Source organism: Semicossyphus pulcher, unplaced genomic scaffold (assembly GCF_022749685.1).
Source record: "Semicossyphus pulcher isolate SPU_LCO1_2020_fin unplaced genomic scaffold, fSemPul1.0.p SCAF_9, whole genome shotgun sequence".
Taxonomy (NCBI): domain Eukaryota; kingdom Metazoa; phylum Chordata; class Actinopteri; order Labriformes; family Labridae; genus Semicossyphus; species Semicossyphus pulcher.
Window position 1 is genome coordinate 32,056,071 of NW_027211770.1, and position 14,792 is coordinate 32,070,862.

At 42.0% G+C, this 14,792-nt stretch overlaps 2 protein-coding genes across 2 annotated transcripts in view; one reads left to right on the forward strand and one right to left on the reverse strand.

Moving 5' to 3' along the window:
• LOC138584264 (collagen alpha-6(VI) chain-like) overlaps positions 1–1,300 on the reverse strand; it is a 30,857-nt gene extending 29,557 nt beyond the window's left edge. The window contains exon 1 of the mRNA XM_069656450.1: positions 1,237–1,300. Coding sequence (XP_069512551.1) covers positions 1,237–1,300 — 64 coding nt within the window. The remainder of the gene's footprint in view (positions 1–1,236) is intronic.
• Positions 1,301–11,251: 9,951 nt separating this feature from the next.
• rpp25l (ribonuclease P/MRP 25 subunit-like) lies at positions 11,252–14,661 on the forward strand. Its single transcript, XM_069656828.1, has 2 exons — positions 11,252–11,314; positions 12,767–14,661. Exon 2 carries the CDS (start codon positions 12,767–12,769, stop codon positions 13,457–13,459), a length of 693 nt encoding a protein of 230 aa, XP_069512929.1. The 5' UTR covers positions 11,252–11,314; the 3' UTR covers positions 13,460–14,661.
• The last annotated feature ends 131 nt before the right edge of the window (positions 14,662–14,792 follow it).

The following is a 14,792-nucleotide window of genomic DNA, read 5'->3' on the forward strand; positions in this document are numbered from 1 at the left end:
ATTCAACTTCTGTACTCAAGTAAAAGTCAAAAAGTCCAGGCTCTTCACATTAGGGACCCGGGACGGGTGGTACAAAAACAGGCCTGATTAACAATTTTTTCTGTATAATGGAACCTGTCTTTGTACGTTACTGTTGCAGGTTTCTTTCAAAGTAAACCCCCTTAAAGCAAAACATACACTGATCAGCCATAACATTATGACCACCAGCCACAGATGCTGGATTGAGATCTGGGGAATCTGGAGGCCGAGTCAACACCTTGAACTCGTTCCTCAAACCATTCCTGAACCATGTCTGCAGTGTGGCAGGGCGCATCATCCTGCTGAGAGAGGCCACTGCCATTAGGGAATACCAATTCCATGAAGGGGTGGACTTGGTCTGCAACAATGTTCAGGTAGGTGGTACGTGTCAAAGTAACATCCACATGAGCGGAAGGATCCAAGTTTTCCCAGCAGAACATCACCCAAAGCATCACATTGCCTCCGCCGGCCCGCCTTCTTCCCATAGTGCATCCTGGTTCCATGTGTTCCCCGGGTAAGAGACGCACACGCAGCCGGCCATCCACATGATGAAAAAGAAAACGTGTTACATGAGACCAGGCCGCCTTCTTCCATCGCTCCGTGGTCCAGTTCTGATGCTCATGTGCCCATTGTAGGCGCTTTCAGTGATGGACAGGGGTCAGCATGGGCACCCTGACCGGTCTGCAGCTACACAGCCTCATACACTACAACCTGTGATGCTCTGTGTGTTCTGACACCTTTCTATCAGAAGCAGCTTTAACTCTTTCAGCAGTTTGAGCTTCAGTAGCTCTTCTGTTGGATCAGACCACACGGGACATCCTAACTCCCCACACGCATCAATGAACCTGTCGCTGGTTCACCTGTTTTCCTTCCTTGGACCTTCTTTTGGTCGGTACTGACGCCTGCAGACCGGGAACACCTCACAAGAGCTGCAGGTTTGGAGACACTATGACCCAGTCATTTAACCATCACTATTTGGCCCTTGTCAAAGTCGCTCACATCCTCACACTCATCCATATTTCCTGCTTCAAACACATCAACTTCGAGGACTAAATGTTCACTTGCTGCCTGACATATCCCACCCACTGCCAGGGGCCATTGTAACGAGATAATGTTATTCACTTCACCTGTCGGTGGTCGTAATGTTATGGCTGATCGGTGTATACTGTGCTGGACCTCTCATTTTAACAGAACGTCACACATTGTTTTAATACCCACCTGGTCTTGCAGCAGCGATACCACAGGACACCGCTGCTATGATGAGACTGAACAGCCGACTCATTCTTCCCTTCATGCTGGGACAGCTGGTGAGTTTCTCTCTTCCTTCAACACAGACAGGAAGCAGTTTGGAACTTCATTTTCTGCAGTTTGGAAATTTGTTTTGCTTTGGCAACCTAAAAATCATTTTGAAACAAGACGACTAAACAGAAAGTTAGTTTATTTTTTATAGTAAGTATTTCAAATATGGATAACTAATACTTAGTTATCACAGTCTGTAGCCGTGTGTTCGGATCAAAGGTAAATTCTCCCTCCAGATGAGCGCCTGTCATCTGTCTGTGCTGAGTCTCAGTCTCACTGTAAACAGGAAGTTACACAGAGGCTGCACTCTGGCTTACTGCAGCGGGATGAAGCCCAAACAGAAACAGATTTTCTTGTGATCGACTTTAATTAACGGCTCTTCAGTTTGCTGAAAGAACAACATCATGATGCAGATTAGGAACAACATGAAGCTTTGTCAGGTCTGTCCTCAAGAGGAGAAGAACTGTAACATGAGACGGAGGGCGGAGCCATCGTTTATTCAAGGAAGTCGGGAAATCTAAACGCTGAATGGCTTTCACAGCGTCAAGCAAACTTGTCACTCAATTTGAATGTTTGATCCAGAACAGTTTGTTAGCTGTTAGCTGTTAGCATGCAGAAGTCTGTTTATAGAGATTAATAAGAAGCTAAATCATCATCAGATGATGCCGATGGGAGCCGGGCTGGCATAACGGCAGACTGCGTTCTGCCTCTTTTGCTCTCCACACCGACATACATCGAAGCCTGCTGATACGTGATTGGTCAACACTCCTCGGACTACAAATGTACTACAAACGGAAACCAGAACACTTCCCGTACTTAAAATCAGTTTAACATCGACAGATTCGGCTTCTATACAATCACACGCAGGTTTAAGATACTTCTGCACTGGACTCATCTCCTTCTTTTACACATTCATGTTTGAGTGACAAAGGCTGGTGAAGCAGAGGAGGCATATATTCGCATTAAAGAATTACACTTTTTGTTTGAATGTGAAACAGATGCACTACAACTGTTTGGCTCCAGTCTCAGCACAGTCAGACTGTTTTGTATGAAGGTATTATTAGTGAAAAAGGTTTGAGCGCCTGTAACAGTACAATTAGTAGTTGTGTACAGTGATTTGTATGTGTGTAAGTATGAGTTGTGTACTTAAATTATTTTACATACTTTGAACATTTTCTGCACAAGTTCACATTCAGATTTGCAAATATTCAAATTTTGTCCACAACTTCACATTGTTTGATACAGGTGCACAAATATGTTTTGCACCAAGTATACTGCAACAATGTGAGCGTGTCAGTTTTTTAATCTGTGACTTGTAAAATAGAACTTGTCCACTTGTAATTAAGAATTTGTGAATGTGTAAGTGTTGTGTTGTATTTGTGGAGAGAGACAAAATCTACAAGTACACAACTCATACTGACACACATACAAATCACTGTACAGGTACACAACTCATACTGACTGTTACGACCTCACCAAAGGCTCTCAAATCAAAGAGGCCAAACATAATAAAGAGTCAGAGTTTGCCAAAATCAACAAGAATGTATTTTTTAAAAATCAGAATAACCCACAAAACAACCCATTTCAAAATCAAACCTAAACAAATTACTGATGGGCCGGCCAAACCAAACAAAAGCAGGAAGACAGACCAGCCCACAAAGGGCCGTAGGATCTGGTGTCTTTCCTCCTTCCCTAAACTTAACCAAACACTAAACCCTAGTAAAGAAACAAAACCGAAAACTAGACTACCGGTCCCATCAGAAAATAATTAAAGAAAGCACAAAGCACACTCAAATTAACAAAGGAGTAGCTTCAGTTGCTCCTGCTGCTGCTCAGAAGCCATCAGACAAAGAGGAAGAGAGAGTGTCGTGTTTCTGCCCCTCCCTTTTATGGGCTCTCCTCCATCAGGTGGATCACCCACACCTGAAAGAATTAACAGGGTGAGAACAGACCTTAACACAAACAACCAGTAGGGGGAACGCATGTAACACTGACACACATACAAATCACTGTACACAACTACAAATTGTACTGTTACAGGCGCTCAAACCTTTTCACCAATAATACCTTCATAGTTTTGTTTGATTCATTGAAGTTACACTCAGCTTGTTTTAATTATAATTTATTAAGCTTAATGTTGCCAAAACTATTGAGTTCCTAAGGCTGTAGTCCAGCCGGCCAGACAGGATCTGAGAGTACAAAAACATTTTGAACATAAAAGTGGATTTTCTTTCTTTGATTTCTGGTCAACAGGTTTGAACACTTCCACATCTGGTTATTAGCTGTCCTAACTTTATCCTTTGAGGAACTTCCTCCAATTGAGGCTCTGCCTCTAAGCACACAATGGACTTCAGCATGCTTTTATAACTAATACTCTTTTCTGGTCTACTTAAAAACACAATTAACCACTTCATCAATTAATGTATAATACTGCGGCGTCTTAAGATAAGGAATAAATCAGTCTTCATATTGACTTTAGATTCTTTAGTCAGATTATAAGGCACCACATGGCCTCGTTTATGGACCTCAGATCTTCTCTTTAATTGTTCCACACATCAGAACTAAAACATCTGCTGATGCTGCTTTCAGACATTTTGCTCCAACATGTAGGAACCATATCCTGTATCATACCATCGTACCATATCCTACCCTATAAAAAGATGGCCGACATGACAGCTCCCTGAAAGTGAAGCCAAACCCTCTGTCGCCCCCTGCTGACTGGCTGCAGTATAGCTCATAAAGCCCGCCTCCTCCATGTTAACAGATGGGACATGAGTCAAACTATAAAATCAAAATACACGTCAAATACAGTTTTCTCAAACATGGTTTCTGTCATTATAGTTAGTTCTTATCATGCTGATTTATGTCCGAGTGTTCATTTTTCTGACAAGTTTAATTTTTAATTAGTTATTTGATGCTATAAAAAGGGGGCGTGACCTCATGACTGACAGCTCTGTTGTCAAATCGGGCTCCTGCAGCGTACAATGAGGGCACATGGAGGCGTCTGTGACAGAGTTATCGTAAAACCCATTTATGTATTCTGACTCTTATGAAGTGTCTAATGGAATTATAATCTATAAATGCTTATTGATTGTATTTCTTTATTTGTATGTGTATGTCTATTTATCTTGAGTAATCATTTTATAATCATTTATTTCTTAGTGTTATCCTTGTAATATCTGTTTTTTTGTGCACTACAGTGTGTACATACGAAAGAGAGGCCATTTCTTAGTGCAACACAAATGCACCAGTTTGCACACGTCTCCAGGCGAGTCACTGTCGCAGGAATAGATGAGAAAACAAAGAATGCATGTATCTCTGTTAAGAGGAGGCGTTTTTGTCCTCAGGGGGCGCCAACATCAACCCAAAAATAAAGTTCCTCCCAGCTGGTTTGTGGAAAGAGAGAAGGATTATACTTTAACAAGAGGGTTATTATGATTGTTTAATGTGTGATTGTATAATAATTGTATTTTTAGATCACAGATTGTTTGCAGCCATAAACAGAAAATGTGGATCAGATTATAGAGAGGAATTTATCACGAGTAGCACACATAAGGAAACGGTCGGCTCCAGGACGACTGAAAAGCTCCCTCAAACAGTATCTGTCTTTAATGTATCCCTCTCCTCTTCACTCCTCCTGTTTATAAATGCTCACTTCACAGTCACTTCATGGAGTCTGGTGTTACTCTATGTTTGTGTTACTGTCAAAGAATCCTCATGCAGGGCCTAACCACACAGCAACACAACGCCATGTGTCAGTCAGACTCTCATTAGTGTGACTTCTTCCACTGGTTCCTCGAAGATGTAAAGCCTCAAATAACCCTAAAAAACCTACATGAGTCTCCTCTTAATGGAACGAAAGATCATTCGAACGAGAACCTGTTCTGCAGGTGTGAAGGTGAGCGACGCGAGTCAAATCACACCTTTTGAATAATCAGTTTTAAAGACAGATTTTTAGAAATTCGCGCTCACCACAAAAGCAGCGTACGACCACTTTAAAACATTTCTGTATAAAAACAAACAGAAAAACTTTTGTCTTTACTTTAGCAGGATAGACCGGTGGATAGACCGGGTACCAGCAGCCCTACAGGAACTTGAGGGAACTGCAGGGGGTACCTGAGTGTTTTACAAAGTGTATTTTAAAAAACACCAGTCAGGCATTATTCCTAAAATTATAACACAATAACAAGTTATATAGAGAATTTATATCAAACCAGATTTTATACATAATATTCACAAGAAACAAGATCATGTGCTGGAGGAGAGAATGAAGAAAAGTTATAGTTATATATTTTCTAGCAAATATATTTAAAAAGTCAAATTCAAACAGCTGCTACAGAAGCCCTAAGGGGACACGCATCCATACATTTATTTACTCAGTTTTCAACATCAAGATCAGGATAAACTTTTCTCACCCATGCTGCAGCCATAAAACAAAGAACAGCACAACAGCATACACACGATACAATTAAACAGACATTAAAATGACCCTGGTGTCAAATAAGAAATATCAGATCACCATCCCTCTGGCCTTTTCTGGCTTTTATCTGCCACTATTTAAAAGCTTAGTGGAGGCAGGGATAAAAGAATTTTTGAATCTGTTCAATCTGCAGCGAGGAACTCGAAACCTTCCTCCAGCGGGTAGCCGCTCACACTCTGTGTGCAGAACGTGAGACGTGATGATCTTACTGGCTTTTCTTACAGCCTGTTCATAAACACTCTGCATGGATACGTGCTCTGTAACACCAATGATAAATGCATGCAGTATGAATTAACTGAGAGGTTTATTTTTTAACTGCACAGAGAGGTTACCAAACCAAGCTGTGGTACTGTCCCTGATTAGGCTCTCTAGCACTGCCTGATAGAATAGCATCATACATTTCTGATCAACCCCGTGGACTCTCAGACGACGTTGTTGTAACCTGCAGCAGAGGTTATCAACATGTGTGCCCCAGAGTTATCAATGAAGACACCGACATATCTGTGTGAGTGGACCTGAGCGATGACTTGGTTGTGAACGACCACAGGCCTGTGGTCACCGACTCCCCGCGGGTCAGACACCATCTCTTCGGTCTTATTAACATTCACAACCAGGTGGTTGTCGTCCCGTGATAACGAGTAACTTCAGTTGTTTTCTGCAGATCTCGACTTATTTATCTCGAGATAACAAAGCTGCTTTTCTCGTGACCACGGGATCATCTCCAGAACAACAGGCTGCTCACTGTGATGTCACAGAGCAGGGCATGCTGCCATCGCCCACATGATGACGTCAGTTCAGCCTGTTTCTGTTTGTTTGGTGCTTTTACGAGTTATGACCATCTGACGTCATTGTGGTGCTGTTATCTCAAATAAATAAGTCGAGATCTCTAGAAAACAACTGAAATGACTCGTTATCAAATGTGTAAATAAAATGTGTGTGTGCACGTCTGCTTAGGGCTTCCGTAAGCTGCAGCTCTCAGCATTAAGAAAGCACATTATACATGTCGTCTGTGTGCCAACGGATAGACGTTAAAATCCTTTTAATTTTGTTAAAGCACTCGATTTTCTTTGGCTTAAACAAATACAGGTCAATGTAACACCAAATAACCACGCGCGCGCACACACACACACACACACACACACACGACTGATTCTGTGATATCAGCATTAAATAGAAACTATAAGAAACATGTAAAGCAATAATAGGAACTGATGAATCACTGAAATAAATCACATTTCCTGTGAAAACACCAGAGATAACTTTACATGAATGAGTGCACACCTGCACACACAGCAAGAAGACAAAGACTGAAATTCATGAATATATGAGCAGATAAATAAATATAACAATTCAAACCAGACTAAAAGGCTAAAATGCATTAAAAAAAAAAAACTAATATAAAGAAAAAAGCCGATTTAAAGGCGTTCAGCAGCAGGCGTACCCTCCATGAGGCGAAGCTTCCTGAAGACCTAAATGCATTTATTTGTTTCCTCTTGTTTTTCATGGATTTCTGTTTCCCTGTACTTTGCATCGCCTCGTGTCTGAAAGCTCCGACATAAATCAACCTGCCTCTGCACATTTACCATCACTGCACACGAGTAAAGAGACATGCAGGGTCACTTACAGATCTGCAGCTGCATCCGCTCCCCCGGCATCCAAACACAGAAGACCCTCTGACGTGTGGAGAGCTGCAGGTTTGTTTCAGCAGGAGGAGGAGGAGGAGGAGGAGGAGGAGGAGGAGGACCTGTTTCAAGGGAATCAAACAATTGTGCAGCTGTTTCATAACAGTTAATGCGATCCTGTTTTAGCTGAACACTTTGCTTACACTTTGCTTCGGAGGCTGAAACATTTTGGAACATATTTTGGAGGGTGTTGGTGCTGATCATAGAGAAACGGCCCGGAGGACTGAGGGGGATTTCTACAGAAGAGATGACATGCTGCATGTGTGATAATGGGTGAGGGAGGACAGCCGCAAGAGGACATTCAGATGAAATAATTAGATTAATTATCACAGATATATCAGTGTAAGTGAAAACGTTTTAACATATAAAGCAGGAAACATTGATGCGGAGGTTAAGAAATGGTGTCATCATGTAAGAGAGGGCGCTCTGACTGCATAACCCTCTCACCTGTCTGCAGCCAGTGTCTATAAAGATACCCTGCTGCAGACTGAGCCCTCAGGTGGTCTCAGTCTGCAGCAGAACAGCTTCCTGTGTCAGTCTGAAGCAGATATTCACACTGATGGAAAGTTCAATGACTGTCGTGTAGTGGTTCTCAAACTTTTTCTGTCATGCCACTCCTGTGGAGAAATAAAAAATGTCCAGGTTCCAAGTTCAATCTGTGCTAAGAACACCAGTGTTTCCGCTACTTACATTTTGCAGTGGCGGAGCCACAGGACGTCAATCACACATGAAGTCGTGGCAACCAAATAAACAACAGCGGGACCAGTTCACTCCTCACACCGGTCCGACATCGGACACTCTCTGTCCGCACACGATCATATGCAGTTCTGTTACGCAATCTAAACAATCATACTGTGTATCTCCGTACGTCCCTACTGTAAATGCATTGATTGTCGCTGTTTATAAAGCTTATAAAAAGGTGCAGATGTCATTTGGTAACAATCGATCAATCGTTTTGATCGCTACGTCATTAATAGCGTCCCTCCTGCACACGCTGTGCTGTTTTGAATTGCGAGAGAAAATATTTAACTTTTGTAACTTAATGAAACAGACGGCTGATGAAGACAGTCAACACAGCAGACAGAGAGACAGACAGAGAGAGGGGGCGGGGCCAGCAGCTGTGCAGAGAGCAGAGGTGCAGGTGTGTTGAGTCCGGGTTGTCCGGCGTCAAAACATTGTTCCGCCTGCTACATTTTCCAAACGAAAAAAACCCAGACAGGAGCGGCCATCTTTTTATACAGTCTGCAGCTCATGTAACAGAACCACGGCTGATTCTACACTGAAAGTGGATGACATGCTGTACATGCTTTTTCACACTGTAGGCAGACAAACAGAATATTAACTATCTGTTCACAGACATAGAAAGAGTCTGTTTTCATTCCAGGTCAAACACTCTCTGAATCAGCCACAATATTTATAATTGGCCCCAAAAATCTGATATTATTGAACATTTAACTTCCTGTTTAACTGAACTTGGCTCTCTCTTTATAGACCTGATCCCAATCATTTATTAAATAGTTATACTTCTGACAGATTTCAGGAAAATACAGCCGGCCAGGTCAGGAATAATGATCGAGGCTGTTTAGAGAAATATCTCAATTAAAATGTGATCACAAACAATAAATTATTTTATTCTGGTGCTAATTTGCTGGAAATTATCCTTTGAACATTTTACTTTGGCTGTGACCTAGGACTAAAAACAGCTGGGTTCTGAAGAACCCAAGTGGTCTCAATTTCCACAGAATTTCACTACAGCACATGAGCACATTCTTGAAGAGTGATGATCTTCTGTCAAACAGAGAGCTGAAACATTTGCCATGGTGATTACCTTCAGGGAGACATCTGTTTGAGGCCAGAACTAGGGATCGACCGATTACCGGCCGGCCGATTATCGGCGCCGATATTCGGCATTTTGACGCATATCGGCATCAGCCTTAAAAAAAAAAACACACAAAAAAAAACATTTATTTTTTTTTTATCCGACGGCCGATAAGAGTGCAGAGTGCTCACACACACGGCGGAGAGGAGAGTTCATTTCTTTGCAAATTTTATTTAACTTTGTTTTATTTACTTTATTTAAATTTTCAGTTAACTTTATAAGAGATGCTGCTGACCCTGAGAACTCCCTGTGCTTTTTGTTTGTTTGTTTAATAAACATATGCTTAAAGGCATTTAAACAAAGTTAAGTGTTGGAGTTTCTGCTGGATCAGGTTTGCAGGGGTTGGGCAACTGCAAACCACTTCAAATACTGGGCTCACTGCCAGTTGGCAGACTCTGTTCACGGTCTGTCTAGTTCAAACCATTCTTGGAAATCTCTTGCCTGTTTTTGAAAGATGAACTCTGCGCTGTGCTCGGCCCAACTCCTGCCTCGAGTCCACTCCTGGACCCACTGGATTTACTTGGATCACCTCTCATTGGACCTCTGGATTCAGGCTGCCTGGCTCCCCCCCCTGCCCTTGCTCTGCTCCACTCCCCAGCTCAGGACTCATTCCCTTCATTCCTCTGACTGTTAGACTCACCCGCTAATTCTACGTATAGTAAATAAATTCTTCTTTTGACTCATCACCTGCCTCTGCATCAGTGTTCTGCATCAACTAGTCCCACCAAACACGCTTTCTGTTTCTGTCCAACAAACTTCTCTGTGATAAAGTCCCTCTAAGTTCATTTCATAAATCTCACTGGAATGTGGCCGTGTGCCAGGGTGAAGGGAAGATTTTGAAACAATCATTAGTTACATAAAGTGAGTAAGTAATTTGAACCTGATGGACTAAAACATGCAAAACATCTGGTTTCACTTTACTTTGTGAAAGTGTTCACATACAGCCGGACCTGAGATAGGGATTGTGGAGTTATCAGTAGAACTTTACATGTAATCACTTTTTATTACCAATGTTTGATCAGATTGTTACCAAACTTCAACAAAGAGTGATTTCTAACTAAAACTCAGGAAGGTTTTTCCAGGATGTGAGAATTTGCTGTTTTCCTACACATTTCTTTAACTTCAATAACAAATTCACAGAAACAACAATGTGTTTATTTTTATTTCTTGTTCCTCTGAATTTTCTCTGAACTCAGTGAGCTAAAAGCTGCAGATTTTATCAAGCTAAAGCAGTTGATTGTAGATGTTACTTTACTATTGAATATTAAACGTTTTTGCATGGTGATGTTGGCTAACTTGTCATCCAAAATTCGGACCAACACTTTGGCCATCACATCTTACGATTTCTTGATTTTATTGGGACCAGAGACTTTAAGGGAGAGAGAAATAAAATATATATATATATGTCCATCTTTAATTTATACCTTTAAATGATCAATTAACATTATTTTTTAAGGTTTATAACTTTTTTACACCCTAACATTTAAACTCTGCATTAGAAAATAAATATAAAAGATGCAATAAGAACATTAAACAGTCGCATATTGTGCGTCTCTCCCCACCACTGTTGCTTCACCGCCAGCAGAGGCCATCAGAGAGCAGGGTGGTGTCGGCATCTGATGTGGCCATGTTCCTAGCAGCAGGTGCAGGTGTGAACCAATGGTGTGAACATAAAAATATCTCAGTGGCAACTGTCGAAAAGCAACGTTGAGTTGAGTTTCAAGCGAGAAATACAGAAATACATAATAAAACTTAAGTCAAAAATATTTTGGTTACCTCCCACACAGATGACATATTTTGGTTAGCTTAAGTTGCTGTAAAGAGGCTCAGGCTTCTTGCCAAAAGATTGACAGTAGCAGCCAGTTTGCGACAGTTCTCATCATTACACGGTAACGTAAAGTGCGGCAGTTGAAGTAAACATGTGGAGAGTTCAATAGGCAAACAAGCGCCCCTCTGGTAAGACTATGAACCTATAATTCATGTATTTTATTCGATATTATAACAAAGAAATCACAGTTGTATCATTAATCTGCTGTTGTAGCATTCAGCACATTTCCGTACGTAAACACTGTTAGCCTGTAGCTTAGCCGAACTAGCTAACTTAGCTGGCAGCGCAGTCGGTTCCGTTTTTTCCGCCAGTTTATTCAACATTAGCGAAAATACATCGAGTGACTGATAGATAAGTTCATTGACAATAGGGAAGAGTGTTCATTTGAGTCTAAGTTCACTTTATTATATCAATCTAATGTTTTTTCAAGCCTAAAAACGCGTGTATTATTTCGAAAAGTCATCGCACCGATGTCAGTTAATAATACAGTAGATAAAAGATTTTCTTTAACACCAGTGAACCTACACACATGGCAGAACGTGTCTTAATAGGTCCTTGAATAGTTACGAAGCCCTTATTAATTCGGCATACATTCAGTACACGTAGCACTGTTGGTTTTTGTAAATTGTACAGCCAACCAGCTTACTGACTTATTTATACGATGGACTTCTCCACACGTATCACAGTGGAGGAAGCTTGACGTTTACTACAAACGCGCATGTTGCATCCCCATGGAATTACACTATTTGTACCCCTAATTTTCTGGAATTTGTTTAAAAAAACTTTACGTTTATCCAGGATCAACTATTACCGGATATGCAAGAGAAAGAGGGTTTAAAGTTAAAGTGGGTAATCTTCCTATGGAGTTTAGTGTTTAGATTTTACACAGAGGTCTTTACCACAAAGTTTGCCTTTTAAAGTCGATAATGTCAATATAGAGCTCTGCTTGTGAAGTATGGCTGATGTTATTACTAACGGGTCCTGGGGTCCATTGTAATATGCTCAATGTATGCCTGCAAGTAAACCAGAATGAGCACCTCTATTGTAGGACACCTGCAGCAGTCTGCTTGTCTTTGGAAAGTTTTTAAGTGCTTCGGCGCCACCTTGTGGTAGAGCGGCATTACTGTTTCCTTGTCCTGGAAAAAGTGGGTCACTTCCTTTATAAATGTATTTTTATGATTCTGCTTATTTTGATTATTCAAATGAACGAATTTTGCAGCCATTACGACCTGCCTGATATTTATCTTTACCTACTGAATACGAAGCTCAAATTGAAAGCAAAAAGACAGAGGGCAGCCCTGTTGAAATCATGTTCATCAAAGACAAGCTCTTACAGTCTTTTTGTTAGTTAAATATTAATTTGTCCAAATTAAACATTCAGGATGAGCTACATGTAATAACTGACAAACTCACACATAAAGAATTATGTCTGATGTAATGCATGGCAGTGAATGTGTGCACATCACTATAGCAATTAAATAATGTATTTATTTATCATTTAGTGGTTGAGATATCAGTGTATTTATCAATATATATATATATATGATATGACCGTACTAATCAGCTCTGTGTGTCTGCAGATGGAGAACTACAGTAAGGCCCGGACGGAGGAGCAGCCGTCTGTCTGTCCGTTCCCCGGCCTCCCACCTGACACGCCAGAGGTCCGCGTCAAAGATGGCAGCAAGATCCGCAACCTGCTGCGCTATGCCCTGAGCCGCATGGAGGCCAAACCCCGAGCAGCTGAGGAGGAGGGACGACCCTTGCCTGAGGAGGGGGGAAGCGGGGCTGCAGAGGGACCGCAGGAAGCAGCTCCCCAGCTGCTTTGCAAAAACATTGTCTTCACGGCGAGCGGGAAGGGCGTGTCCAAAGCCATCACGTGCGCTGAGATCGTGAAGCGGCGCGTGAAGGGTCTCCACCAACTCACCAGGCTGCTGTACGGCACTGTGGTGGAGGTGTGGGAGCCGCTGGAGCCTGCCGCCGGCCTCGATAGCCTCACCGTCAACAGGAACCTGCCCAACATCTGGATCCTGCTCTCCAGGGAGCCGCTGGACAGCAGCCAGCCAGGGTACCAGCCACCGGGCCGCTACGACATCCTGTGGGCTCAGGCCGCTAACAAGGACGAGGGGGGAGGAAACACCGGACAGAGAACAGGACACAAGAGGAAGAAAGGAGGCGGAGGGGGAGGAGGAGGAGGTGGCGGAGGCGGAGGCAGAGGGAGGGGACCTGGTCGCCAGACTGGTCGCTCCAGAGAGCCAGCTAAAGGACAGAGTTGATTTAGGTTTAAAACTTCATGAACATGAAGCAGACTGAGACCCTGTGAAGGAGCAGGAAGCAGATCTTCAGTCTTCTCTTAGATTAAGATAGTTTCTTTAAATATCAGCCTGAAGTGACTTGAACCTGCAGCAGAGAAGTATCGACCAATCACCTTTGATTGCTTTGGTCATAAGCAGGAATAGAGTCTGTGTGGATGCGAAAGAGGCCAACCCTCAGTCCTGGAACACATCGTCTTTCATCTGATGTCGATTAAGCTTTGTGAATCTCTCTTAACAAACATCTGCATTTGAGTGCAAACAAATATCTGCTCACAGATTTTGTCTCTCCTCTCCAACCACATTTCTGTGTGTCAAGTTGCAGTTGGACCAGAGGACGGAGGAAGAAGTCAATCGTTTTCATAGGAAGCATCCACTTGTTGCCTGTCGACAGATGATACCTGACAGGTTACTCAGGTTGATGTTCTGTCAATCGAATTCCATGACAATGCAAAATGAGAGGGGAGCTCTGTGAAGGGTTAATTGATCTGTGCGATGTAATATTTATCATCATTAGTGATGTTCTTTCAAACGGTCTCAAACTTTGGTGTCGGTCAGTGAAGGTCTGTCGCTAAAGCCTCATCATAAAAATGAGCCCTGCACACAAGCAGCTGTTTTGTCAAGAGAGATCAGATTTTGGACCCAAGGAGGGTCCGACCCAGAAAACACAGGACACCCAAACAGGCTCGTAAAGACCCTCATCATACGGCTGCAGTGCAGCTTTGCTAAAATGCCTAAAGGTGACCAGATGCTCACTGTTATATCTCCAAGGACATGATTCTGAGCATTCTTTAATAGAGTCTGATTTATAGTTAAGTGGATCAGAAACGAGTCAGACCTTCAAATGTTCTCAGAACAGCTGTTTGTGATGATCCTGTATATTTTCTTTTTTAAGAGGTTTTATTTTGAGTCTTCTGAAATAACGATTTCTTTCCTGCAATCGGAGTCGGAAAATGTGTTTGAGTATTAAAAAGTAATTACAGAAATTTTGATTTGTTTGTTTGTTGAGTCCAGATTCCCTGTGTGAAACATGAGCTGAGTATATTAAGTAAAGACTTCACCTGACAGCTCATCACTCAGATCAGTCGGGACATTTAAAGCAGATATTGTTCACCGTCTCCAGGTGACGAATCTGTTCCCCTGACATTTTATTCCAACCATGTGTGAGAGAGATCTGTTCAGTACATCAGGCTAACACAAAGTTGTGCTTCTGTGATGTTTGTTTAGCATGTTAAAAAGCTAATGTTAGCTCGTTGTCGTGCTCCAATTAGTATCAAAGTTTTAAAAATTAGTAATA